The sequence below is a fragment of the Notothenia rossii genome (assembly GCF_949606895.1).
Source record: "Notothenia rossii genome assembly, chromosome: 3".
NCBI lineage: Eukaryota > Metazoa > Chordata > Actinopteri > Perciformes > Nototheniidae > Notothenia > Notothenia rossii.
Window position 1 is genome coordinate 754,242 of NC_136901.1, and position 27,739 is coordinate 781,980.

The 27,739-nt window shown below is 47.9% G+C and overlaps 2 protein-coding genes and 2 long non-coding RNA genes across 9 annotated transcripts; 3 read left to right on the plus strand and 1 right to left on the minus strand.

Moving 5' to 3' along the window:
* Window positions 1-823: 823 nt before the first annotated feature.
* On the plus strand, window positions 824-2,972 carry LOC307031416. 2 transcript variants are annotated; one of them, XR_013805958.1, is made up of 3 exons: window positions 824-1,291; window positions 2,106-2,385; window positions 2,570-2,964. It is a non-coding gene; the product is annotated as an uncharacterized lncRNA (long non-coding RNA). The 2 variants fall into 2 exon arrangements; XR_013805959.1 differs by lacking the exon at window positions 824-1,291 and having other exon boundaries at window positions 1,806-2,267; window positions 2,320-2,385; window positions 2,570-2,972.
* A 432-nt stretch (window positions 2,973-3,404) lies between these two features.
* LOC307031412 (uncharacterized protein) lies at window positions 3,405-16,280 on the minus strand. Of its 4 annotated transcripts, none has more exons than XM_079668512.1 (13): window positions 16,141-16,280; window positions 15,489-15,691; window positions 15,356-15,397; window positions 14,974-15,045; window positions 14,800-14,898; window positions 14,602-14,719; window positions 14,108-14,531; window positions 13,987-14,033; window positions 13,787-13,905; window positions 7,990-8,509; window positions 7,628-7,915; window positions 4,534-4,701; window positions 3,405-3,903 (listed from the first exon to the last, which is right to left on the minus strand). In XM_079668512.1, exons 1-13 carry the CDS (start codon window positions 16,142-16,144, stop codon window positions 3,734-3,736), a joined length of 2,274 nt encoding a protein of 757 aa, XP_079524638.1. In that variant the 5' UTR covers window positions 16,145-16,280; the 3' UTR covers window positions 3,405-3,733. The 4 variants fall into 4 exon arrangements, with proteins under 4 accessions (XP_079524638.1, XP_079524636.1, XP_079524637.1 ...); XM_079668510.1 differs by having other exon boundaries at window positions 15,293-15,397; XM_079668511.1 differs by having other exon boundaries at window positions 15,356-15,418.
* Window positions 4,714-6,098, plus strand: LOC307031417. The gene is made up of 2 exons (XR_013805960.1): window positions 4,714-4,879; window positions 4,928-6,098. It is a non-coding gene; the product is annotated as an uncharacterized lncRNA (long non-coding RNA).
* A 44-nt stretch (window positions 16,281-16,324) lies between the features above and the next one.
* LOC307031413 (atypical chemokine receptor 3-like) lies at window positions 16,325-27,456 on the plus strand. Of its 2 annotated transcripts, XM_079668513.1 has the most exons (4): window positions 16,325-16,367; window positions 16,798-16,973; window positions 20,946-21,571; window positions 25,805-27,456. In XM_079668513.1, the coding sequence occupies exons 3-4, from the start codon at window positions 21,011-21,013 to the stop codon at window positions 26,336-26,338; spliced, it is 1,095 nt and encodes a 364-aa protein (XP_079524639.1). In that variant the 5' UTR covers window positions 16,325-16,367; window positions 16,798-16,973; window positions 20,946-21,010; the 3' UTR covers window positions 26,339-27,456. The 2 variants fall into 2 exon arrangements, with proteins under 2 accessions (XP_079524639.1, XP_079524640.1); XM_079668514.1 differs by lacking the exons at window positions 16,325-16,367; window positions 16,798-16,973 and adding an exon at window positions 19,852-20,128.
* The last annotated feature ends 283 nt before the right edge of the window (window positions 27,457-27,739 follow it).

Genomic DNA, 27,739 nt, shown 5'->3' on the forward strand with positions numbered 1-27,739 from the left:
CTTGTTTCTTAGCCCTGCAAATATATGTCTGTCATGGGACAGAGAACGTATGACCTCTCATCAGAGGGTTAGTTAAAGCTGCAGCATCCCTCAGCTAAGCACACACTCACCTGGGGCCTCATTTATAAAAAGGGATATACGCTCAAAAAATGGCGTACGCGAGTTTCTACGCATGGTTTATATACTCTCACCTTTAATCGTGTTTTATGCCGTTTGCCAAGACTTGATAAGTCGCTCGTAAAACACAGGAGGTATGGAAACTAAGAACACCATTTGGTAAACTGTACAGCTGATATAACACAACACGTTAGTTGTATTTCCTTTAACTGGTGGATATAGAGTTGCTGCGGAGGGGGGGGGGGGTTGAGATGCACAGGCTGCAGTGGAGACGCTGCGCACAGCTGATCGACAGCCGGGAAATAAACCACCAAATACAAACAACAATTCAGATCCAGTCGTCATGACTACACTCCGGAGGGATCCCCCCATCATTTCTCAGTTTCTCATCAAGGGGGGGGGGTCTCCTGTCCCCGGTACAAACACACTGCCTGAGGAAGGCTATGTGTATTCTTTTTGTCATGAACCTTTTTCGGACCACTTATTTATTTATGTTGGAGACGATCCGACCTCCATGCTGCTACTCTGGTTCAAACTGCATCCACCAAACAATATGATTTATCTCACCTCCCCAGAAGAACCAGAACCTGACACGGTGTGAGAAGTTTGAGCTGTTCTGTCCTCATTTCCTGCTATCTTCTTCATAAAGTCAGTCAGTCAGTCAGTCAGTCAGTCAGTCAGTCAGTCAGTCAGTCAGTCAGAATGAATGAATGAATGAATGAATGAATGAAAGAATGGGCGTTTCTTTGACTATCTAGAGGCAGACATGGGCGTTACGTGAAGCCCGCAAAAGCTGCACCGCATTTCGAGTCGGTTGTGATTTAGAAAGGGACTTTCCTCTCCGGAAACGGAAAATGCTGGATAATTTATGGACCAATTTTTCGGATTTCTACTACGTAAGCAACCTTCCCACGTCAATCCTACGCACGGCGTAATACATGAGGCCCCTGAGCACACACTCACCTGAGCACACACTCACCTGAGCACCAATACCCAGAGGAAACACGTGACCACATCAGAACAGATTTGAACTTTTATATCGTCACAAACAATCAGTGAGTTTACAATCATCCTCCATCACGTCTCAAATCACAACACATCCACATATAGAACATCTCAGGTGTGTGTGTGTGTTTAGGTGTGTGTGTGTGTTCAGGTGTGTGTGTGTGTTTAGGTGTGTGTGTGTGTTCAGGTGTGTGTGTGTGTGTGTTCAGGTGTGTGTGTGTTCAGGTGTGTGTGTGTGTGTGTGTGTGTGTGTGTGTGTGTGTGTGTGTGTGTGTGTGTTTAGGTGTGTGTGTGTGTGTGTTCAGGTGTGTGTGTGTGTTCAGGTGTGTGTGTCTGTGTGTTCAGGTGTGTGTGTGTTCAGGTGTGTGTGTGTGTGTGTTCAGGTGTGTGTGTGTGTTCAGGTGTGTGTGTGTGTCTGTGTGTTTAGGTGTGTGTGTGTGTCTGTGTGTTCAGGTGTGTGTGTGTGTTTAGGTGTGTGTGTGTTCAGGTGTGTGTGTGTGTGTGTGTGTGTGTGTGTGTGTGTGTTCAGGTGTGTGTGTGTGTGTGTGTGTGTGTTTAGGTGTGTGTGTGTGTGTGTTCAGGTGTGTGTGTGTGTTCAGGTGTGTGTGTGTGTGTGTTCAGGTGTGTGTGTGTGTTCAGGTGTGTGTGTCTGTGTGTTCAGGTGTGTGTGTGTTCAGGTGTGTGTGTGTGTGTGTCTGTGTGTTTAGGTGTGTGTGTGTGTCTGTGTGTTTAGGTGTGTGTGTGTGTGTGTCTGTGTGTTTAGGTGTGTGTGTGTGTGTGTGTGTGTGTGTGTGTGTGTGTGTGTGTGTGTGTGTTTTCAGGTGTGTGTGTGTGTGTGTGTGTGTGTGTGTGTGTGTTTTCAGGTGTGTGTGTGTGTGTGTGTGTGTGTGTGTGTGTGTTCAGGTGTGTGTGTGTGTGTGTGTGTGTGTGTGTGTTTAGGTGTGTGTGTTCAGGTGTGTGTGTGTGTGTGTCTCTGTGTTTAGGTGTGTGTGTCTGTGTGTTCAGGTGTGTGTGTGTTCAGGTGTGTGTGTGTGTTCAGGTGTGTGTGTGTGTGTATTTAGGTGTGTGTGTTCAGGTGTGTGTGTGTGTCTCTGTGTTTAGGTGTGTGTGTCTGTGTGTTCAGGTGTGTGTGTGTTCAGGTGTGTGTGTGTTCAGGTGTGTGTGTGTTCAGGTGTGTGTTCAGGTGTGTGTGTTCAGGTGTGTGTGTTCAGGTGTGTGTGTGTGTCTGTGTGTTTAGGTGTGTGTGTGTGTCTGTGTGTTTAGGTGTGTGTGTGTGTGTGTGTGTTCAGGTGTGTGTGTGTGAGTGTGTGTTCAGGTGTGGGTGTGTGTGTGTTCAGGTGTGGGTGTGTGTGTGTGTGTTTTCAGGTGTGTGTGTGTGTGTGTGTGTGTGTGTGTGTTTTCAGGTGTGTGTGTGTGTGTGTGTGTGTGTGTGTGTGTGTGTGTTCAGGTGTGTGTGTGTGTGTGTGTGTGTTCAGGTGTGTGTGTGTGTGTGTTCAGGTGTGTGTGTTCAGGTGTGTGTGTGTGTCTCTGTGTTTAGGTGTGTGTGTCTCTGTGTTCAGGTGTGTGTGTGTTCAGGTGTGTGTGTGTTCAGGTGTGTGTTCAGGTGTGTGTGTTCAGGTGTGTGTGTTCAGGTGTGTGTGTGTGTGTTCAGGTGTGTGTGTGTGTCTGTGTGTTTAGGTGTGTGTGTGTGTCTGTGTGTTTAGGTGTGTGTGTGTGTGTGTGTGTTCAGGTGTGTGTGTGTGAGTGTGTGTTCAGGTGTGGGTGTGTGTGTGTTCAGGTGTGGGTGTGTGTGTGTGTGTTTTCAGGTGTGTGTGTGTGTGTGTGTGTGTGTGTGTTTTCAGGTGTGTGTGTGTGTGTGTGTGTGTGTGTGTGTGTGTGTGTGTGTGTGTTCAGGTGTGTGTGTGTGTGTGTGTGTGTTCAGGTGTGTGTGTGTGTTCAGGTGTGTGTGTGTGTGTTCAGGTGTGTGTGTGTGTGTGTTTAGGTGTGTGTGTGTGTGTGTGTGTGTGTTCAGGTGTGTGTGTGTGTGTGTGTGTGTGTGTGTGTGTGTGTTCAGGTGTGTGTGTGTTCAGGTGTGTGTGTGTGTGTGTGTTCAGGTGCGTGTGTGTGTGTTCAGGTGCGTGTGTGTGTGTGTGTGCTCAGGTGTGTGTGTGTTCAGGTGTGTGTGTTCAAGTGTGTATGTGTGTGTGTGTGTGTGTGTATGTATGTGTGTGTGTGTGTGCGTGTGTTCAGGTGTGTGTAGGTGTGTGTAGGTGTGTGTGTGTAGGTGTGTGTAGGGGTTCAGGTGTGTGTGTGTGTGTGTGTGTGTGTGTGTGTGTGTGTGTGTGTGTGTGTGTGTGTGTGTGTGTGTGTGTGTGTGTGTGTGTGTGTGTGTGTGTGTGTGTTCAGGTGTGTGTGTGTGTGTTCAGGTGTGTGTGTGTGTGTGTGTGTGTGTGTGTGTGTGTGTGTGTGTGTGTGTGTGTGTGTGTAGGTGTGTGTGTGTAGGGGTGTGTGTGTGTGTGTGTGTGTGTGTGTGTGTGTGTGTGTGTGTGTGTGTGTGTGTGTGTGTGTTCAGGTGTGTGTGTGTTCAGGTGTGTGTGTGTTCAGGTGTGTGTGTGTTCAGGTGTGTGTGTGTTCAGGTGTGTGTGAGCATGTGTCTGTTCAGGTGAGTCTTGCGGGTGTAGCTCTTGCTGCAGGAGGAGCAGCCGTACGGTCTGACGTCACTGTGAGACAGCAGGTGCTTCTCCAGGTCGAACTTTCTGCGGAGACACTTCCCGCACTGAGGACAGGGGAAGGGTCGCTCACCTGGGGACAGGAAGTACCACAGACAGGAAGTCACACAGACAGGAAGTACCACAGACAGGAGGTACCACAGACAGGAAGTCACACAGACAGGAAGTACCACAGACAATAAGTACCACAGACAATAAGTACCACAGACAGGAAGTACCACAGACAGGAAATACCACAGACAGGAAGTCACACAGACAGGAAGTCACACAGACAGGAAATACCACAGACAGGAAGTACCACAGAAAGGAAGTCACACAGACAGGAAGTACCACAGACAGGAGGTACCACAGACAGGAAGTCACACAGACAGGAAGTACCACAGACTGGAAGTACCACAGACAGGAAATACCACAGACAGGAAGTACCACAGACAGGAAGTCACACAGACAGGAAGTCACACAGACAGGAAGTCCCAAAGACAGGAAGTACCAAAGACATGAAGTACCACAGACAGGAAGTCACACAGACAGGAAGTCAACCAGACAGGAAGTACCAAAGACAGGAAGTACCAAAGACAGGAAGTACCACAGACAGGAAGTCACACAGACAGGAAGTACCACAGACAGGAAGTACCACAGACAGGAAGTCACACAACGTTATATATAATACAAATACTAAATACACTAAATATATTTCCGTTACCTGTGTGGATGCGGCGATGCTCGGTCAGGTGACAGGAAATGGAGAAGGCCTTCCCACAGTCCTGGCAGCGGTACGGCCGCTCGCCCGTGTGCATCCTCATGTGCTTCTGCAGGTCTCCTCCTGACGGCCAGCCCTTCCCACACACTGTGCACACGTACGGGCGCTCACCTGAGAGACAGAGAGTACTCAGGTACAAGTACACACACCCTGTACTCAGGTACAAGTACACACACCCTGTACTCAGGTACACACACCCTGTACTCAGGTACAAGTACACACACCCTGTACTCAGGTACACACACCCTGTACTCAGGTACAGGTACACACACCCTGTACTCAGGTACAAGTACACACACCCTGTACTCAGGTACAGGTACACACACTCTGTACTCAGGTACACACACCCTGTACTCAGGTACACACACCCTGTACTCAGGTACACACATCCTGTACTCAGGTACACACACCCTGTACTCAGGTACACACACCCTGTACTCAGGTACAGGTACACACACCCTGTACTCAGGTACAAGTACACACACCCTGTACTCAGGTACAGGTACAGGTACACACATCCTGTACTCAGGTACAGGTACACACACCCTGTACTCAGGTACAGGTACACACACCCTGTACTCAGGTACACACACCCTGTACTCAAGTACACACACCCTGTACTCAGGTACAGGTACACACACCCTGTACTCAGGTACAGGTACACACACCCTGTACTCAGGTACAGGTACACACACCCTGTACTCAGGTACAAGTACACACACCCTGTACTCAGGTACAAGTACACACATCCTGTACTCAGGTACAGGTACACACACCCTGTACTCAGGTACACACACCCTGTACTCAAGTACACACACCCTGTACTCAGGTACAGGTACACACACCCTGTACTCAGGTACAGGTACACACACCCTGTACTCAGGTACAGGTACACACACCCTGTACTCAGGTACAGGTACACACACCCCCTTGTTTTTTAATAAAACAGTTTTTTATATATATAGCACCAAATTGCAACTAATCTCTATCTCCTGTCACTTTTCACATTGAACATTCGCTCTTTTATTAAATAAACTGAACGCTTTCATTTTTAAGTTGTGAGTTTAGTGTTTCTGACCCTACAGGCCGTTTTCATTAGTCGGGCGACGAAGCGTGCCCTGACGCCCAAACTCAATTTGGTGTGTCGCGCACCATCGGCCGTGACACGCCTTATTTGGCCTTTCATGGCAGTCGGACAAAGAAGGGTTAGGGTTATCACTCTGATTGGCTGTTCAGCCAGCGAATCAGTGCATGAGAAGCGAAACGGTTGCTTGAGAATGTCTTCCACGAGCAACAGTCCAATGGCTGATAGCTCCAGTACCGCACGAAACATGTTGTCGATGGACGAGAGTGAAAATGGAACGCACACGCTATTTGTTGTTTACATCACGCAGTCTGTTCTTCTTCTCTGTCTTCCGGTTGTTGCCTCTTTTGAATGATGAATACACACTACCGCCGCCTGCTGGTAAGGAGAGTTATTGCCACTCACGCATGCGCAGTTCCTACGTGCTCGGCTGAAGTCTTGGCGGTGTTCCAGTGTGACACATGGCCAAGACGCAGGAGAACACGCCGACGCAACAGTCGGCGAGTTCTCTGGTGACCGCTTGGTGTGTCAGGGACTTAAGAAACACTGATGCCCTAATCAATAACAATAGTCCACAGCTCCTCTCTCTGCTGCAGAGGATTTAAAAAAAGATATATCCCAATAGGCGCGCTCACACCGGAGTACTTCTCCCGTTTAGTTCCGTTAGTACTTCTTATTTTGCGTTCACACCAAAAAGAGAACTTAGTGCCGGGAACTTTTACCCGTGTTCAGTGCCTGCTGAGAGGTGGTTCTCTCCTGGGTGAAAAGGGCCAATTTCTATTGGCTGGGCGGATTGCAAACCACGCCCCGTAAAACTCTGATAAGTTTTGTGAAGCCGCCATTTTATTATCCTTGCATTAGCATTATTAGCATTAGCATTCGCCCCGCGCACTTATGGCAACACAAAAGAAAACATGGGAGCGGTGGAGATGAGGAGGTGTCGGTGTTCTGGCAATTTACTCGGAAGGCTTCAGTAGAAGCTACTGGGAGTCCCAGCAGAAAAAAAAAAAGTAGAAAGTTCAGGTATTTGAGTTCAACATGTAAGAAGTAGAAAGTACAGGTATTTGAGTTCAACATGAGAGAAGTAGAAAGTACAGGTATTTGAGTTCAACATGTAAGAAGTAGAAAGTACAGGTATTTGAGTTCAACATGTAAGAAGTAGAAAGTACAGGTATTTGAGTTCAACATGTAAGAAGTAGAAAGTACAGGTATTTGAGTTCAACATGTAAGAAGTAGAAAGTACAGGTATTTGTGTTCAACATGTAAGAAGTAGAAAGTACAGGTATTTGAGTTCAACATGTAAGAAGTAGAAAGTACAGGTATTTGTGTTCAACATGTAAGAAGTAGAAAGTACAGGTATTTGTGTTCAACATGTGAGAAGTAGAAAGTACAGGTATTTGAGTTCAACATGTAAGAAGTAGAAAGTACAGGTATTTGTGTTCAACATGTGAGAAGTAGAAAGTACAGGTATTTGAGTTCAACATGTAAGAAGTAGAAAGTACAGGTATTTGTGTTCAACATGTGAGAAGTAGAAAGTTCAGGTATTTGAGTTCAACATGTAAGAAGTAGAAAGTACAGGTATTTGAGTTCAACATGTGAGAAGTAGAAAGTACAGGTATTTGAGTTCAACATGTAAGAAGTAGAAAGTACAGGTATTTGAGTTCAACATGTAAGAAGTAGAAAGTACAGGTATTTGAGTTCAACATGTGAGAAGTAGAAAGTACAGGTATTTGAGTTCAACATGTGAGAAGTAGAAAGTACAGGTATTTGAGTTCAACATGTAAGAAGTAGAAAGTACAGGTATTTGTGTTCAACATGTAAGAAGTAGAAAGTACAGGTATTTGTGTTCAACATGTAAGAAGTAGAAAGTACAGGTATTTGGGTTCAAAATGTAGTGGAGTAAAGTACTGATACCAGAAACATGTACTTAAGTGCCCCCCCCCCTCTCCTCACCTGTGTGGCGCCTCACGTGCACGTTGAGCCCTGCGAGGGCAGTGAAGTCCTTGGGGCAGTGGGGGCAGGTGAAGGGGCGCTCCCCGCTGTGCGTCCTCAGGTGACCCTCCAGGCCGTGCCGGGTCTTGAACCGCTTCCCGCACTGAGCGCACAGGAAGCGGCGCTCCAGGCCGTGGTTGCTCCGGTGAGACTGCAGCCCGGAGGCCGAGCCGAACGCCTTGGAGCACAGATCACAGGGGAAGAGCCGGGAGGAGTGCGAGCGCTGGTGGATCCTCAGCTGGGTCACACCTGGAACATGTTTTAATGAATATATAAAGAGTCTGCAGTGAATATAATATATATACACAGTATAATGTGTGTACCTGGGAAGGTGAGGTCACAGAAGCGGCAGCTGAACTGAAGCTCCGCCCCCTCAGCAGAGTGCGTCTGCAGGTGTCTGAGGAGGCGGCTCTGAGAGCTGAAGCTCAGCGGACACACAGTGCAGGTGAGGGGGGGGGGGTGGTGCTGCAGCCGGTGGGCGTCACACTGCCGGGCCGTGGGGAACACCTGGCTGCAGGTGGGGCAGCCGAACTCCCCCGCAGAGTGAGTGTGTGTGAGTGTGTGAGCTGTGAGGCTGGACAGGTGTGTGAAGGTGCGCTCACAGGAGCTGCAGCTGAACAGCGCGCGGCTGCGGTGGCTGCGCTGGTGGCTGCGCAGCTCCGCCTGTGACCTGAAGGAGGCGCTGCACTGGAAGCAGGAGTGAGAGCGGGGGGGGCGGGGCCCTGAGGGGAGTGGGCGGGGCTCTGAGGGGAGGGGCTCTGCATCAGAGGGCGGAGCCTGCGCAGAGGAGGCGCGCCTTAACGCTGAGCTGCACGACTTGCTGGTGCTCAGGTGACGAATCACCTGCAGGACACGGGAGACATTATTAATATTCTTTATTATAATGACTGTGTTGTTGTTATTGTTCTGTGTTGTTGTTATTGTTCTGTGTTGTTGTTATTGTTTGTTGTTATTGTTCTGTGTTGTTGTTGTTGTTCTGTGTTGTTGTTGTTGTTGTTCTGTGTTGTTATTGTTCTGTGTTGTTGTTATTGTTCTGTGTTGTTGTTGTTGTTCTGTGTTGTTGTTGTTGTTGTTGTTATTGTTCTGTGTTGTTATTGTTCTGTGTTGTTGTTATTGTTCTGTGTTATTGTTGTTGTTCTGTGTTGTTGTTATTGTTTGTTGTTATTGTTCCGTGTTGTTGTTATTGTTCTGTGTTGTTGTTATTGTTCTGTGTTGTTGTTATTGTTTGTTGTTATTGTTCCGTGTTGTTGTTATTGTTCTGTGTTGTTGTTATTGTTCTGTGTTGTTGTTATTGTTCTGTGTTGTTGTTATTGTTTGTTGTTATTGTTCCGTGTTGTTGTTATTGTTCTGTGTTGTTGTTATTGTTCTGTGTTGTTGTTATTGTTCCGTGTTGTTGTTATTGTTTGTTGTTATTGTTATTGTTCTGTGTTGTTGTTGTTGTTCTGTGTTGTTGTTATTGTTCTGTGTTGTTGTTATTGTTCTGTGTTGTTGTTATTGTTCTGTGTTGTTGTTATTGTTTGTTGTTATTGTTCCGTGTTGTTGTTATTGTTCTGTGTTGTTATTGTTCTGTGTTGTCGTTATTGTTCTATTTTCGTATATGGCTTCGCCCTCTAAGGCTATCATTATGGGTTGTTGGGCCTCCTCCCGGTATAAATAGGAAGGAGGCCCGGCAACCTGCTCCCTCTTTCCTTCAGCTGACCTCAGCAGTTACTGAAGCACAGAACCATTAAACACCATGAGCAACAACTGCGTCCGAGGTCGTCCCTCATGTGGCTCAGGATATATCATGAGCTATGACCAGCACGCAATGTGTGAATCCTGCCTGGGGTCAGAGCACGCGGACGCGGCTCTCAGCCAGCAGGTCGCTTGCTCACACTGTGCCGTCTCCCATCAGCCGGCAGGAAGCGCAGAGCGGACGCTCTAGCTGCTGCGGCCGAGGAGGACGATTGGCCCGTCCAGCACGTGGACGGCAGCATGTCTCTGGAGCCGAGTGCCGGGCAGGAGTCGGACGACTCCTACTCCGTCTCCCTCCATGGTTCACCGTGCGGTTCTCCCCTCCCTCCTCTCCCCCGAACGGGGGAGACAGAGTCGGAGCAGGGGGCTGTTTTGGCGGCCGAGCACGCGGTCCCCTTCTCCGTCGCCACAGAGCTGTCTCCCAGGCGAGGATTTCCGCGTGGGTGACACAGATCCAGCGCCACCTCGGGCGGCAGCAGGCGTCTGTTACGGAGACGGCCAGAAAAGTGCTACTGGACGCTCCAATCAGCCGTACGGGCTGTTCAGACCCCAGTTCCACGCCATGGTGGAGTCCATGAAGACGGCCTGCATGTCAGCTGGCTCCAGCCTGCTGAGCACCCACAGCGGCACCAACGACGGCACCAACGACCAACTACAACGCAGCAGCCGCGGCCTCCACGCCGGCCACAGGAGGCCGCAAGCGGAGAGACGCCCACAGCAACCGCCTCGGCTTCAGACTCGCCCTTCGGCGGCTGTAGGGGCTCCGTCCCACGTCTCCGCTCCCCCGCCACCCCAGAGACAGGGTCTCCCGGCGGCGAGTCAAAGGGGAGTGAGGCTCCCCCGCTCCTGGTCTGCTCCGCGAGAGCCTCAGAGGAAGCAGAGCCGGTAATTAAGCCGGCTGCCACTAATCTGTTGATTAAGTAGACAGCAGGGCTCGCTGCAGAAGCCTGCTGGTTTTAACCTGTTGGTTAATAACCTGTCCGAGATACGCCTCCTACACACGGTCATAACCCATGAGCGCTGTTATAACGCCTCGTGTGGACAGCACTGCACACACCTCCATCTATCCCCTGAGCGTGTACACGCCTCATGATGAGGGCCGGAGTGAAACGCAGCGGGTGGAGGCCCCCCGGCTTGGCTCGTCGCCATGACGACCACAGAACATCTCGGGCATGTGCGCCCGCTCTTAGAGTGTTTCTCAGAGTGGCAGCGCGTGTGTCTGATGGACAGATGGATGAGCAGGCTGATCAGCAGAGGATACGTCCTGCAGTTCGCCTCTCCCCCCCCCCCCCACACAGTTCAATGGGATACAGGAAACACTCCTGTCCTCCCAGAAGCTATGTCTTGCGCTCCAATCCGAGCTGCTGGAACTCCTGTTGAAAGAGGATACTTCCACCTGAAGGATGCATACTTCCACCTGAAGGATGCATACTTCCACCTGAAGGATGCATACTTCCACCTGAAGGATGCATACTTCCACCCATCATCCCGAAACACAGGAAATCCCTGCGTTTTCCATTCAGGGAATATCAGACCAGACAATCGTCTGCCGTTCGGATATTTCCTGGCTCCTCGCTTTTGTGTGTCGAAGGCTGGAGCCACTCCACAGAGGAGGGATGAGAGTGTGTTTCCTCTGGACGACCTGCTATCTGCTGGCTCGCCCCAGGGAGGAAGTCGCTTTCCAGACGGTACATCTCGTATCGCATCTGTCAAAGCCTGGGTTTCATAATGAATTGGAAGAAGAGCTGTCCTCTTCCCTCTCAGACAATCGTTTATCTGGGAGTGGAGTTAAACTCAGCCAGCATGAGAGCGTGACTCTCACGGCAGCGAGGGGAAGAACTGACAGCTCTCCTCCGGCGTGTCATAACCCACACAGCCCTCTCCGTGACGCAGCTGCTCTGCGTTGGCGTCAGCTGGTCACGTGATGATCCCCCTGGGTCTCTTCCAACAGGGGGTCTCCAGAGGAGGTTCATTCGCTGCAGAAGCCTGCTGTTTTAACCTATTGGTTTATAAACTGCAGAGCTGGCGGTATTCCTCTGTCCCAGATACGCCTCCTACACACGGTCATAATAACCACGAGCACCGTTATAACTCGGGATGCACCGAATATTCGGCCGCCGAAAATTCTCGGCCGAAAATGGTTAAAAAGGTCCTTTCGGCGATTTGTAAAACGTGTTCAGCTGACATTTCTCGAGGGGGTGTAACTGCAAAGACTTTCACCACTTCGGGATTACTCCACCACTTGAAATCAAAACACCCGGACAAATATGCGGAGTAAGATCAAATCACAAGCACTGACAGCGAGAGACTGTTCAGCGCTGCCTCTCATGTGCTTGATGAGAAGAGGAACAGACTTATGGATGATAAAGCAGAGAAGCTACTGTTCATTAAAAAGAACCTCCCACTTTTCCTTCATAAGTAGACAAGGCTGGCTTATCATAAGCTTATCTAGTTCTACATGTCTACTCTATACCCACTTTCCTGAACCATTTTCATTGAGTTATAATTCACCATCTCAGGTTATCATTAGGGGGAGATGACAGCAGCACAGTGTTCAATATATTCTACTTTCGGTATCTAAATGATACGATGTTGTTTACATTGCTCATGAGGACAGACCACCTTATTTAGAGATTCTTGAAATTGAATTGTAATTTCATTTGTAAAAAGTTACATTCATGTGGATTTATCCAGTTTGCACATTTGTATGCATGCACTTATAGGTGCATCTGTTGTTGTTGAAGGCCTGGCTGTTACAGTCTTTATTTACACTAGTTAGTTGTAGGCCTACTGGCCTCGATGTTTATTTTAAAGCACCTTGGCTTTGTTCTGAATGCACTTTGTTGTAGTTATCCTACAGAGAAAAGAAAATGCACTTGACTTGGAATGAATGTACTGTATGCATTCAAAAGTGCTGAATAAATGTTTTATGGACCCATAATAGTGATCATTATTTAAGTTAAGTTTTGCCATAATCATGTCTTTTTCCATAATCAGGTAGCTGAACAACATTGGTAAAAAATGTATACATTATATATATATATAAATATATATTTATACAGCATGCACACACCTCTCATCCCCTGGGCGTGTACGCGCCTCGTGAGGAGAGACGGAGTGAAAGGCAGCGTGTGGAAACTCCCTCGCAGCCCTTTTGCCTCACGGGCAGCGGCGGCGATGGCGTGGCTCGTCACCATGAAGACCATTACGGCACTTCACAGAGAAGCCCCTCCCCCCAGCAGTTCCATGGGATACAAGAAACACTCCTGTCCTCCCAGGAACAGAGTCTTGCGCGGTTTTTACCCCCGCTATTTTTCTAAATCTCCTCTGTCCTCTGCACGCGCTGTCCTGCTATGTGGCGCGCACGGCTGCCTTGTGCCATTCTCAGCCGCCTGTTCGTGCACTATAGAGAGCGCTCGATCGGGCAGCCTCTGTCTGCACAGCGGCTTCACACTGGCTGTGTGAGGCTGTGTCACAGGCATATGTCTCCTCTGGGGTGGAGCCCCCGGAGAACATCAGAGCGCTCTCCACCAGAGGAAGGTCCTCCTCCACGGCTTGGCACGGAGGAACGTCAGTGGAAGACATTTGCACTGCTGCATCTTGGTCTTCCCCCTGTTCATTGATTCAATGGTATTTAAGGGATGTCTCCCGTTCCTCTCTGACACACCCTGTACGGAGTGTCCTGTCAGAGTGAGAGACGTCAGGGATCCAGCTGTGCTCTCCTGTCTGCACGCAGAGAGCTGCTGTTCCCCCTCTTTTTGTCACTGGGCAAAGTGTGACCTTCGTCTCTACTTCTCTCAGCGGCAGGTATGTATTGTTCCCAGCCTTCGTCCCTCATGGAGAATATTCATGTTATGCTATATTCCAGGGACGGTGATGCTCCATTACGCATGGCACAACAGGCATGGGGTGTTATTGAGCAGGTGTGTCTGTGTCATGGCCAAGACGCAGGAGAACACGCTGACGCAACAGTCGGCGTCAGCGTCGGCGAGTTCTCTGGTGACTGCCTGGTGTGTCAGGGCCTTTAGAGGGCGAAGCCATATACGAGAGAGAACTGAGGTTACCTACCGTAACCCCAGTTCTATGAGTATTGGCCCTCTAAGTGCTGGGCCCCACTGGCTCCACGAATAGCTGAAGAAAAGAGGGAGCAGATTGTCGGCCCTCCTTCCTATTTATACCGGAAGGAGCCCGAGGGGGGGGCCCACCTTGCGGGTGGGCGTGGACTACAAGTGTTTCAGTGCTGCGCAGGAGGATTACCCAATAGCGATAGCCTTAGAGGGCTACGCCTATACTCATAGAAGCTGGGGTTACAGTAGGTAACTTCAGTTCTGTGTTGTTGTTATTGTTCTTTGTTGTTGTTATTGACATGTGGAGGTGATATCTGACCTGAGATCTGTAGATGAAGCACTTCCCACAGCGAGGACACTTGTGAGCGACGCGCTGAGCGGGAGACGCTCTGTACACACGGGGGGGAGGGGTCTCAGGGCTCTGATCTGATTGGTCCCCTGTGGAGAGGAGGCGAGGTTGGAGGCTGTCTGTCAGAGAATGTGTGTGTGTGTGTGTGTGTGTGTGTGTGTGTGTCTCACCTGTGTCCTCTGATTGGTCGGCAGAGTCTTCAGGTGACTCCTTCAGCCTGACAGGAAGCAGAAACATCGATGATGGATTCAGACAGATTGAAATGTGATGATGTCATAATCCGCGTCTCACCTGTGCACCTCCACGATCACAGGTGTGACGTCCCATGAGTCCCCGCCCCCTGCTGCGCTCTGATTGGAAGCCTCCTGCTCCTCGCTCTGACCAATCACAGTCTCCTCCTGACCCTCCGTCAGCACCAGCATCTCCACCTTCACCTGAGAGAGAGGCTCTGATTGGACGTCAGGGAGAGGCTCTGATTGGACGTCAGGGAGAGGCTCTGATTGGACGTCAGGGAGAGGCTCTGATTGGACGTCAGGGAGAGGCTCTGATTGGACGTCAGGGAGAGGATCTGATTGGACGTCAGGGGGAGGATCTGATTGGACATCTGGGAGTTCTTCTGATTGGCTGTTGGCGGGAAGAGGCTCCTGATTGGCCGGTTTGTTGAGGAGGGGGTGGGACCAGGCTGTGAGGAGAACGTTCTCCGTGTCCTGGCTCACTGGGAGAGAAAGACAACATTAAATATAATATAATCAGAAACAGTGAATTAATGAAAGGTGTGTTTTTACCTGTGGTGGAGGCTTTCCCCAGCCGACAGCTCTGATTGGTCAGCAGCTCCTTCAGGTGCTCCCCCTCCTGCAGACACTCCTCAAAAGCTCCGGGGGCAGCAGAGAGCCAGCAGGCCGTCTGAAACAACACTTCCTGTTTACATCCCCCGGTGCATTCTGGGAACTGGTTCGTCAGGTGATCACAGGTGTTATATTTACCTGTTTGAAGTCGGGAACAGGAAACAGCTGTTCCGTCCGGGACAGGAAGTCAGAGATGAGCTCCTGGAGGGCGGAGTCAAAGCTGTGGTCGAAAACTTCCTGCAACACCAACGAAGAAGAGTGTTAAACCTGTTAAAGATGTAGTTTTAGTGCTGTTGTAGTTTTAGCACTGACCTGCAGAAGGCGCTGTCTGTCGTCAGGACTCTGCGCGAGGAGAGAATGCAGAGAGGACGTATCGTCATCCATCTGAGAGACGGATTACACAGTCAGCTCACACACTGTGACTACGTTTACCAGAATGCACTGCATGCAGGTCACATAACTCATTTGTAATCGTTTGGTCGTTCTCTAAAATAATGAAATAAGCCGTTTGGAAATGTGAGAGACTTTAAGGAACGTCTCTTTGGAAGTTATTTAGGAATTTCTTCTACATTTCTGGAGAGAGAGAACTCTGAGTGTCCTGTGAGCGGCGCCGTGTCAGGTTACAACTGACCGTGCTCTCGGAGCGGAGTTCCTCCAGGTGATTGAGGGTCACCTGCGGGTCGCCGAGGCTCACCTGCGGGTCGACGAGGGTCACCTGCGGGTCGCCGAGGGTCACCTGCGGGTCGCCGAGGGTCACCTGGAGGAGGACAGGCGGTTAACGGGGATGTGTATATATATATATACATATTTAGTATATATTCAAATACCTTCGCCCTGAGAGCCAGCAGCAGCAGCCTCCTCTGCCTGTCCGTCAGCAGCTGAGGGACCGCCTCGGTCACCATGGAAACAAAGTCCTCTAGCATCCCATAATGCTTCACGCTCTGTTGCCGGGCGACCTGCCACATGGAGGCCGTCATCAGGCGGAGGGGGGGGAGCAGGAGGCGCAGCGAGGAGAGGGGGGGGGGCGAGGCTGGGGGGGGACAGGTGATTTATTTTACTTTGTCTTGTATGTTTTTTTAATGGATTTCTTTCTAGTGTCCGGAGAACTTGGAGCTCATCTCGAGGGAAATAACAGAAACAATCTGTATTTCTTCCATCATTTACTCTGAACTTCTTGTTTATTCCTGAGAGAATTAAAGTCAATCTCTTAAGTTTCTGAACTGAATCAACAGAAATAATATATTATACATACACCGAGTTAAAGAGTAAGCACTCCTGCTTTATAAGATATGTTTAGATGTGTTATATTAATTACACACCGCTTCTAAAGCTCAATTTAGTTTATGAATGTTAGTTTTTCACACTGAGTCTCGTTAGCATCGGTTGAGCTAGGTGGCTAACCTTTCTAAAAGCCCCACACATGTTTTAAATGCTGATTAAAGTTCATGAATATGATGAATAGACTTCTTCCTTACTTACCCATTCCTCTCTGTTGGTCTCGCGCCTCCTGGTTACTGCTAAATACTGAAATAAAGGCAAAATAATGAGCTAAAATTGAGCTAACAGCTAACTCTGTTTACTACTGCTGCTTCTTCTTCTTCTTCTTCTTCTTCTTCTTCTTCTTCTTCTGTTGTTTTGATGGCGGTTGGCAAACAGCTTTCAGGTAAAACACCGCCGCCTTCCGGAGTGGAGTGTGGATCAGCGAGGTATTACAGCCCTGCAGACAGAACATCACAGGAGAGCAAATACATACAAGAATGAATACATGTATTAGAACATATAGGAATACATCAATACAATAATGAATACATGTATTCATAAATATGTTTTATTTTATTATCTTATCATTTGTTAAGAGTTTAAGCTATATTTAATTTGTATTACATATTCATTTTTAAATTATTTGTATTGTTTAGATTGTATTTATCATAACCCCATTATTACATGTGTCTTTTAAGTTTGTATTTCTTATAAACTCTATTTTCTTCACTTTTTGGGAAGTCAGTTAGGAGTTAAAATTAGATTATCTTTAATATCATTTTTTGCATAATTTTTATAATTTATAAAAAAGTTATATTCATATTTTAATGTTTATATCTTATTTATTATTTCCCAACTATAACATGTGTCTTTAAGTGGAGTCCTCCTTCAGAAGCGTGTTGGAGGAGTAATGGCGCCCTCTGGTGGAGAACCAGAGGAACTGCAGGCTGTCTGTGTGAGGACCGCCTCTTCAGATGCTTCTCTGCCGGAGGTGCGACACTCTGACCCGGCCTGAGGAGCAGCGAACACCCCGAGAACCTGAACCTTCCCCTGTAAGTGTTTAAATTCTTTAAATAAGGGAGACATGAATGCAGTTTGGCTCCATGCCCTGTGATTATGCAAGGAAACACGATTCGTCAATTGAGACTTTAACCATACTCCATTAAGAAAAGTGCTTTTTTTACATTTTGCTCTTCAAGGTTAATGCATGTTATTTTATATGATTATGTTTACATGTTGTCAGTTATAATAACCTCCTTTGGTGTATTCGGCTAACTTTTCTTCTACCAAACATCCCATAATATGTGGGAAATCGGAACTTCTGTGCTCCAGTTTGAGGTGTCCCAGAACGTCCCTCCATAGAGCAGGTTGCTCTTAGCCCATCCTTTACCCGGATCTAAAAAGTTAAATCTAATATGAAAACATCCTTTATTGGTGAATAGAAAGTGAGACGAATTAAAGCAGACATCATGTGTATTGTATGAAAGTATTAATACATGTGTAATAACCCGTTTTTTATTACTGAAATTAGAATATAACGTTAAATGTACGGATTTTAAACAGCGCTTCAATATGATCTCAATTCGCATCATATCTAATGGAGCAAATTCCTGCCATTTAAAGTCTTATATCAACTTCTATTCTTTGTTGTTCTGTGTGAAATGTGAGCCGAATTAAAGCAGGCATCCTGTTTATTCTATAAAAGTATTAACGCACGTGTTTTATTCTAGTAATTACACCTACAAACTGTATTTATAAAGTTTACATTAATTAATGCAACGTCTCTAATCCAGTTTTCCTTTACAAGTCTGTAGTATTAAGACACAATAAACCATTAAATGACCACTTTTAAATGTTCTATAAAAACATGAAAGTCCTCTGGTTTCTTCTGCATGCTTTTTTTCCACCAAACATCCCATAATAAGAGTGAAATCAACTTCTTGTTACAGTGGCTAAAATGTGAGCCAAATGAAACAGTAATCGTGTTTATTCTATAAAGTGTGGTTTTAGTTGAAATGAGCCTCTGCAGGTCTGATGGTGCGTTCAGGAGCCTCTGTGTTTTATCAGGAGACCTGTGTTTAACATTGAATGCATGCTTAGCATAAAGCTGAGAGTCAACAAGAGTTTCATTTCAGTTTAAAACACGTTATTTAATAAGAGAGACGTGTCTTTCACTTTAAGGTGAACCACTTGAAGCCTCTCGTTCAGTGGAGACAGAAAGTGAGACTCAAAGGATATTGGAGAACTCGATGCTGATTGGTCGACGCCTTCCTGTGCTCCTCTGAAGCCCTAATGGTCTCTTTGTCTCCGATCAGCAGTAAACTCTTATTTTGAAGGTCGTGACCTCTGGCTTTAAAGCGTCCTGTTGAGTTTCAACAGAAGCTTCAATAAAACCCTCCTCCTTTGTTCCTCCTCCTCTTCACATGCTCAGAGCCTTCAAAGTCTCTGTCTCTGCAGGTCCCTCATATTATGGGATGCTTGGTGGAAGGGACACACCAGAGGACGTTCATGCTGTGAAACAACGTGTCATAGTTCAGGCAGAGGTGCTTTGTTGGGAGCGTGAAAGAAAGACTGATCTGTAAACGGGTCTGATTTAAGGACGAGAGACGCATGAAGGAAGGAGATGCTCTGTAACACGTTGAGACACCTTGATAGGACACATGATGAGACACCTTGATAGGACACATGATGAGACACCTTGATAGAACACACACTGAGACACCTTGATAGAACACACACTGAGACACCTTGATAGAACACACTGAGACACCTTGATAGGACACATGATGAGACACCTTGATAGGACACATGATGAGACACCTTGATAGAACACACACTGAGACACCTTGATAGAACACACACTGAGACACCTTGATAGAACACACTGAGACACCTTGATAGGACACATGATGAGACACCTTGATAGGACACATGATGAGACACCTTGATAGAACACACACTGAGACACCTTGATAGAACACACACTGAGACACCTTGATAGAACACACTGAGACACCTTGATAGAACACACACTGAGACACCTAGATAGAACACACACTGAGACACCTTGATAGGACACACACTGAGACACCTTGATAGGACACACACTGAGACACCTTGATAGAACACACTGAGACACCTTGATAGAACACACACTGAGACACCTTGATAGAACACACACTGAGACACCTTGATAGAACACACTGAGACACCTTGATAGAACACACACTGAGACACCTTGATAGAACACACTGAGACACCTTGATAGGACACATGATGAGACACCTTGATAGGACACATGATGAGACACCTTGATAGAACACACACTGAGACACCTTGATAGAACACACACTGAGACACCTTGATAGAACACACTGAGACACCTTGATAGGACACATGATGAGACACCTTGATAGGACACACACTGAGACACCTTGATAGAACACACACTGAGACACCTTGATAGAACACACACTGAGACACCTTGATAGAACACACTGAGACACCTTGATAGAACACACACTGAGACACCTAGAACACACACTGAGACACCTTGATAGGACACACACTGAGACACCTTGATAGGACACACACTGAGACACCTTGATAGAACACACACTGAGACATCTTGATAGGACACACACTGAGACACCTTGATAGAACACATGATGAGACACCTTGATAGAACACACACTGAGACATCTTGATAGGACACACTGAGACACCTTGATAGGACACATGATGAGACACCTTGATAGGACACACACTGAGACACCTTGATAGGACACACACTGAGACACCTTGATAGAACACACACTGAGACATCTTGATAGGACACACTGAGACACCTTGATAGGACACATGATGAGACACCTTGATAGGACACACACTGAGACACCTTGATAGGACACACACTGAGACACCTTGATAGGACACACTGAGACACCTTGATAGGACACACTGAGACACCTTGATAGAACACACACTGGAAGGTGTGTTTTCTGTCGTGAACCCTAAAAGAGATCCGACTGATATTATGGGATTTGGAAGTTGTCACTACCCGATTCGTCCCCCTGCCCGATCGGTAGTGCGCATGTGCAAGATGGTCCGCCATATTGGAGAACTCTCGATGGCAACCCAGGAAAGACACTTGACAGAGTGGCTTTTGGCAAAGCTGAAAAATAAAGAGAGAGAGAGATGAGTTATTGTAAGTTATTAACGTGACTTCTCTATTATTTAAAAACTATTTTTATTGGGTTCTTTTATTTGGTCTGTCTGTCTGTCTGTCTGTCTGTCTGTCTGTCTGTCTGTCTGTCTGTCTGTCTGTCTGTCTGTCTGTCTGTCTGTCTGTCTGTCTGTCTGTCTGTGTCTGTCTGTCTGTCTGTCTGTCTGTCTGTCTGTCTGTCTGTCTGTCTGTGTGTGTGTGTGTGTGTGTGTGTGTGTGTGTGTGTGTGTGGGTGGTCTCTTTAATGGAGGGTGACAGCAGGGTTTTATCACCTGTCGTTCTTATTGAGAAGAAGGAGGGGGTCTTTGTTGTTCGGAGCTCACGTTGGCTCCGTTCTGTCTCTCAGAAACACTCAGGTGTGATTCAAGGCCCTCTGATCTCTCACCTGTGTGTCTCACCTGTGGGTCTCCAGGTGTCCTCTCACCTGTGTGTCTCACCTGTGTGTCTCACCTGTGGGTCTCCAGATGTCCTCTCACCTGTGTGTCTCACCTGTGGGTCTCCAGGTGTCCTCTCACCTGTGTGTCTCACCTGTGGGTCTCCAGGTGTCCTCTCACCTGTGTGTCTCACCTGTGGGTCTCCAGGTGTCCTCTCACCTGTGTGTCTCCAGGTGTCCTCTCACCTGTGGGTCTCCAGGTGTCCTCTCACCTGTGTGTCTCACCTGTAGGTCTCCAGGTCTCTTCTCACCTGTGTGTCTCACCTGTGTGTCTCACCTGTGTGTCTCCAGGTGTCCGCTCACCTGTGTGTCTCACCTGTGTCTCCGGGTGTCTTCTCACCTGTAATGTCTCACCTGTGTCTCCAGGTGTCCTCTGATATCTCACCTGTGTGTCTCACCTGTGGGTCTCTGGGTGTCCTCTCACCTGTGTGATGTCTCTGAGCTCTGCCGACCTGCTGGACCTCCTGGGTCAGTGGGAAGAGCTTAAGGATCTGAACCTGAGCGACCCCAACGTGACCCGGGTCGATGCCACGGTGTGTTCAGGGACCGTGGGACACGCCAGCCTCCTTTACGTCCTCAGCATCTTCTACCTGTTCATCTTCCTCGTTGGTATCGCCTCCAACGCCCTGGTGGTGTGGGTCAACCTGCGGTCGGACAGGAAGGGCTTTGACAGGTTCGTCCTCCAGCTGGCGGCGGCCGACCTGGTTGCCGTGGCGACTCTACCTGTGCAGGTGAGCTCGATGCTGATTGGTCGCTGGCCGTTCAGCGCGGTGCTGTGTAAACTGACTCACCTGGTGTTCAGCGTGAACCTGTTCTCCAGCATCCTGTTCCTCACCTGTATGAGCGTGGAGCGCTACCTGTCCGTCACGCTGCCCCCTGGAGGCCGCAGGGAGCTAACGACACGCCGCAGGATGCTAACGAGACGACTCGTCTGCGCCGCCGTGTGGATGCTAGCGTTAGCCGCCGCGGCGCCAGAGACCTACTTCCTGCAGGTGAGTTCTGATGAAAGGTCTCTGTCCTCTCTCTGACCCTCAGATGGTGGTCTCTAACTCTGATATCTCTCTGACCCTCAGACGGTGGTCTCTAACTCTGATATCTCTCTGACCCTCAGATGGTGGTCTCTAACTCTGATATCTCTCTGACCCTCAGACGGTGGTCTCTAACTCTGATATCTCTCTGACTCTCAGATGGTGGTCTCTAACTCTGATATCTCTCTGACCCTCAGACGGTGGTCTCTAACTCTGATATCTCTCTGACCCTCAGATGGTGGTCTCTAACTCTGATATCTCTCTGACCCTCAGACGGTGGTCTCTAACTCTGATATCTCTCTGACCCTCAGATGGTGGTCTCTAACTCTGATATCTCTCTGACCCTCAGACGGTGGTCTCTAACTCTGATATCTCTCTGACCCTCAGATGGTGGTCTCTAACTCTGATATCTCTCTGACCCTCAGATGGTGGTCTCTAACTCTGATATCTCTCTGACCCTCAGATGGTGGTCTCTAACTCTGATATCTCTCTGACCCTCAGATGGTGGTCTCTAACTCTGTCCTCTCTCTGACCGTCAGACGGTGGTCTCTAACTCTGATATCTCTCTGACCCTCAGACGGTGGTCTCTAACTCTGATATCTCTCTGACCCTCAGATGGTGGTCTCTAACTCTGATATCTCTCTGACCCTCAGATGGTGGTCTCTAACTCTGATATCTCTCTGACCCTCAGACGGTGGTCTCTAACTCTGATATCTCTCTGACCCTCAGACGGTGGTCTCTAACTCTGATATCTCTCTGACCCTAGGACGGTGGTCTCTAACTCTGACATCTCTCTGACCCTCAGACGGTGGTCTCTAACTCTGTCCTCTCTCTGACTCTCAGATGGTGGTCTCTAACTCTGATATCTCTCTGACCCTCAGGCGGTGGTCTCTAACTCTGATATCTCTCTGACCCTCAGACGGTGGTCTCTAACTCTAACTCTGTCCTCTCTCTGACCCTCAGACGGTGGTCTCTAACTCTGACATCTCTCTGACCCTCAGACGGTGGTCTCCAACTCTAACTCTGATATCTCTCTGACCCTCAGATGGTGGTCTCTAACTCTGATATCTCTCTGATCCTCAGATGGTGGTCTCTAACTCTGATATCTCTCTGACCCTCAGACGGTGGTCTCTAACTCTGATATCTCTCTGACCCTCAGATGGTGGTCTCTAACTCTGATATCTCTCTGACCCTAAGATGGTGGTCTCTAACTCTGATATCTCTCTGACCCTCAGATGGTGGTCTCTAACTCTGATATCTCTTTGACCCTCAGACGGTGGTCTCTAACTCTGATATCTCTCTGACCCTCAGACGGTGGTCTCTAACTCTGATATCTCTCTGACCCTCAGATGGTGGTCTCTAACTCTGATATCTCTCTGACCCTAAGATGGTGGTCTCTAACTCTGATATCTCTCTGACCCTCAGATGGTGGTCTCTAACTCTGTCCTCTCTCTGACCCTCAGACGGTGGTCTCTAACTCTGACATCTCTCTGACCCTCAGACGGTGGTCTCTAACTCTGATATCTCTCTGACCGTCAGACGGTGGTCTCTAACTCTGATATCTCTCTGACCCTCAGATGGTGGTCTCTAACTCTGATATCTCTCTGACCCTCAGATGGTGGTCTCTAACTCTGATATCTCTCTGACCCTCAGATGGTGGTCTCTAACTCTGATATCTCTCTGACCCTCAGACGGTGGTCTCTAACTCTGACATCTCTCTGACGCTCAGATGGTGGTCTCTAACTCTGATATCTCTCTGACCCTCAGATGGTGGTCTTTAACTCTGATATCTCTCTGACCCTCAGACGGTGGTCTCTAACTCTGATATCTCTTTGACCCTCAGATGGTGGTCTCTAACTCTGATATCTTTCTGACCCTCAGACGGTGGTCTCTAACTCTAACTCTGATATCTCTCTGACCCTCAGACGGTGGTCTCTAACTCAGATATCTCTCTGACCCTCAGATGGTGGTCTCTAAATATGATATCTCTCTGACCCTCAGACGGTGGTCTCTAACTCTGATATCTCTCTGACCCTCAGATGGTGGTCTCTAAATATGATATCTCTCTGACCCTCAGATGGTGGTCTCTAACTCTGATATCTCTCTGACCCTCAGACGGTGGTCTCTAACTCTGATATCTCTCTGACCCTCAGACGGTGGTCTCTAACTCTGACATCTCTCTGACCCTCAGATGGTGGTCTCTAACTCTGATATCTCTCTGATCCTCAGACGGTGGTCTCTAACTCTGATATCTCTCTGACCCTCAGATGGTGGTCTCTAACTCTGACATCTCTCTGACCCTCAGATGGTGGTCTCTAACTCTGATATCTCTCTGACCCTCAGACGGTGGTCTCTAACTCTGATATCTCTCTGACCCTCAGATGGTGGTCTCTAAATATGATATCTCTCTGACCCTCAGATGGTGGTCTCTAAATATGATATCTCTCTGACCCTCAGATGGTGGTCTCTAACTCTGATATCTCTCTGACCCTCAGACGGTGGTCTCTAACTCTGATATCTCTCTGACCCTCAGACGGTGGTCTCTAACTCTGATATCTCTCTGACCCTCAGACGGTGGTCTCTAACTCTGATATCTCTCTGACCCTCAGACGGTGGTCTCTAACTCTGATATCTCTCTGACCCTCAGACGGTGGTCTCTAACTCAAATATCTCTCTGACCCTCAGACGGTGGTCTCTAACTCTGATATCTCTCTGACCCTCAGATGGTGGTCTCTAACTCTGATATCTCTCTGATCCTCAGATGGTGGTCTCTAACTCTGATATCTCTCTGACCCTCAGACGGTGGTCTCTAACTCAAATATCTCTCTGACCCTCAGACGGTGGTCTCTAACTCTGATATCTCTCTGACCCTCAGACCGTGGTCTCTAACTCTGTCCTCTCTCTGACCCTCAGGCGGTGGTCTCTAACTCTAAATATGATATCTCTCTGACCCTCAGACGGTGGTCTCTAACTCTGATATCTCTCTGACCCTCAGATGGTGGTCTCTAACTCTGATATCTCTCTGACCCTCAGACGGTGGTCTCTAACTCTGACATCTCTCTGACCCTCAGACGGTGGTCTCTAACTCTGATATCTCTCTGACCCTCAGATGGTGGTCTCTAACTCCGACATCTCTCTGACCCTCAGACGGTGGTCTCTAACTCTGATATCTCTCTGACCCTCAGACGGTGGTCTCTAACTCTAACTCTGATATCTCTCTGACCCTCAGACGGTGGTCTCTAACTCTGATATCTCTCTGACCCTCAGACGGTGGTCTCTAACTCTGATATCTCTCTGACCCTCAGATGGTGGTCTCTAACTCTGATATCTCTCTGACCCTCAGACGGTGGTCTCTAACTCTGACATCTCTCTGACCCTCAGACGGTGGTCTCTAACTCTGATATCTCTCTGACCCTCAGGCGGTGGTCTCTAACTCTAACTCTGATATCTCTCTGACCCTCAGATGGTGGTCTCTAACTCTGATATCTCTCTGACCCTCAGATGGTGGTCTCTAACTCTGATATCTCTCTGATCCTCAGACGGTGGTCTCTAACTCTGATATCTCTCTGACCCTCAGACGGTGGTCTCTAACTCTGATATCTCTCTGACCCTCAGACGGTGGTCTCTAACTCTGACATCTCTCTGACCCTCAGACGGTGGTCTCTAACTCTGACATCTCTCTGACCCTCAGACGGTGGTCTCTAACTCTGATATCTCTCTGATCCTCAGACGGTGGTCTCTAACTCTGATATCTCTCTGACCCTCAGACGGTGGTCTCTAACTCTGATATCTCTCTGACCCTCAGATGGTGGTCTCTAACTCTGATATCTCTCTGACCCTCAGATGGTGGTCTCTAACTCTGACATCTCTCTGACCCTCAGACGGTGGTCTCTAACTCTGATATCTCTCTGACCCTCAGACGGTGGTCTCTAACTCTGATATCTCTCTGACCCTCAGACGGTGGTCTCTAACTCTAACTCTGATATCTCTCTGACCCTCAGACGGTGGTCTCTAACTCTGACATCTCTCTGATCCTCAGATGGTGGTCTCTAACTCTGACATCTCTCTGACCCTCAGACGGTGGTCTCTAACTCTAACTCTGATATCTCTCTGACCCTCAGACGGTGGTCTCTAACTCTGATATCTCTCTGACCCTCAGACGGTGGTCTCTAACTCTGATATCTCTCTGACCCTCAGACGGTGGTCTCTCCTCATCACTCCAGGTCTGTGTGTCGCCCGGTCTTCTCGTCTCGTGAGATGATGGTCTTCGTTCAGATGATCTTCTCCATCCTGGGCTTCCTGCTCCCGCTCCCCATCATCATCGCCTCCTACCTGGCGCTGCCCTCCGACGTGGACCGGGGGGTTAGCCGCCGCGTCGTGCTAAGCTACATCTTGGTGTTCGTGTTGTGCTGGTTACCTCTCCACATGGTTCTGGTCCTGGACCTGGTGGCCCTGCTGCTACCCTTCAGCTGCAGTCTGGAGGGCTTCCTGTGGGTAGCGCTGCAGGTGACCCAGTGTGTGTCCATGATGCACTGCGTCCTGAACCCTGTGCTCTACAGCTTCCTGCACCGCAGCTACCGCTACGACCTCATGAAGGCCTTCATCTTCAGGTACTCCAGCCGCTCAGGGGTCGCTCGCCTCATCGACAACGAGAACACAGAGAACACCTCGGAGACCTTTGAGACCCTTGAGACTGAGAGCTCTTTGGCAGAGATCAGAGACCGGGTATAAAGCGTCAGGAACTCTTCCAGGACTTCTAATGTGAACTTTTATCAATACTTGATATATTTCTTTGGACTTTAAAAGACATTCCTGTCTTAGATGTTTTCCAAGATAGAAACCTTTCCTTTGACTCTTCATCCGGTGTCTGAAGAACTTCTCAAGACATGCAAACGAACCTCCAGATTTACAAACACTCTGCCAGCTTCTCAAGTCTCAGAAAACTTTCTCGAGTGTCGGACCGTCCAAACTATCCTCCAGATTTAGGAACTCTTCCAGAACTTCTACAGTACCTCTAATGTGAACTTTTATCAAGATTTGAGATATTTCTTAGGACTTCCTGTAGCAGAAAACCTCTCAAGACGTGAGAGAACTTTCTAAAGACTTGCAGATGTCTGAAAGCTTCTAAAGTTCTCAAGATCAGACCGTCTGAACTGTCCTTCAGATTTGGGAACTCTTCAAGACTCTGAAACCTTCGCAGGACTTGGGAAGACTCCGTAAAGACTTCAGGACTCTTTTGCACAGTTCTTAGTTCTCAGGAGTTCAGGTATGCATCCTCTGTCTGTGGAACGTTTCTCAAGACCAGAACACTTTCTAAAGACTTGCAGATGTTTTGTATAATCCCTTCCTTCGACTCTTCAGCCGGTCTCTGAAGAACTTTCTCTAGACTTGTTGTACCTGCAGACTGACAAACCCCTTTGAAAGCTTCTCAAGTCTTGCAAAGTGTTTGTGTCCGAACAATCCTCCAAATTTAGGAACTCTTGGTCTGACTCTGAAACCTCCGCAGGACTTCAGGACTCTTCGTAGGACTCTTCGTAGGACTCGGGCACCTTCTGAGGACTTCAGGACTCTTCGTAGGACTCTGAAACCTCCGCAGGACTTCAGGACTCTTCGTAGGACTCTGGAACCTTCTGAGGACTTGGGACCCTCCTCTGTCTGTCGGCACCCGCTGTCCTCCAGATTTCAGGATGTTCTAACGTTCCTATTCTCCGTCTCTAAAACTGTAGAGAATGTCTTAAACATTTACAAATTGTGTTATACTTTTATACCTTTGACTAATATAAATGATTAAAGGATTGAACTGTACATACGTTGTTGACATTATGTTGTTGACATTATGTTGTTGACATGTGTTGTTGACATTATATTCTGTGAAAACATTTATATTAATACTTTTTATGGTTTAGGTAAACATTTACATTTCTAGTTTCTGAATATTTTGTTAATTTTAGTTTTAATATTTTCTGTTATATTGTTGACTTTCTAATTAATATGAACAAATAAAAACATGTCATTATTATTTCTGTTTGCATTCTTTAGAGATAATTATTAATTGACAAAATTAAATAAATCGTAAAATAATTATCCTTAATTAATCTTAGATTTAGTATTTCTTTGTTTTTTAACCCTTTT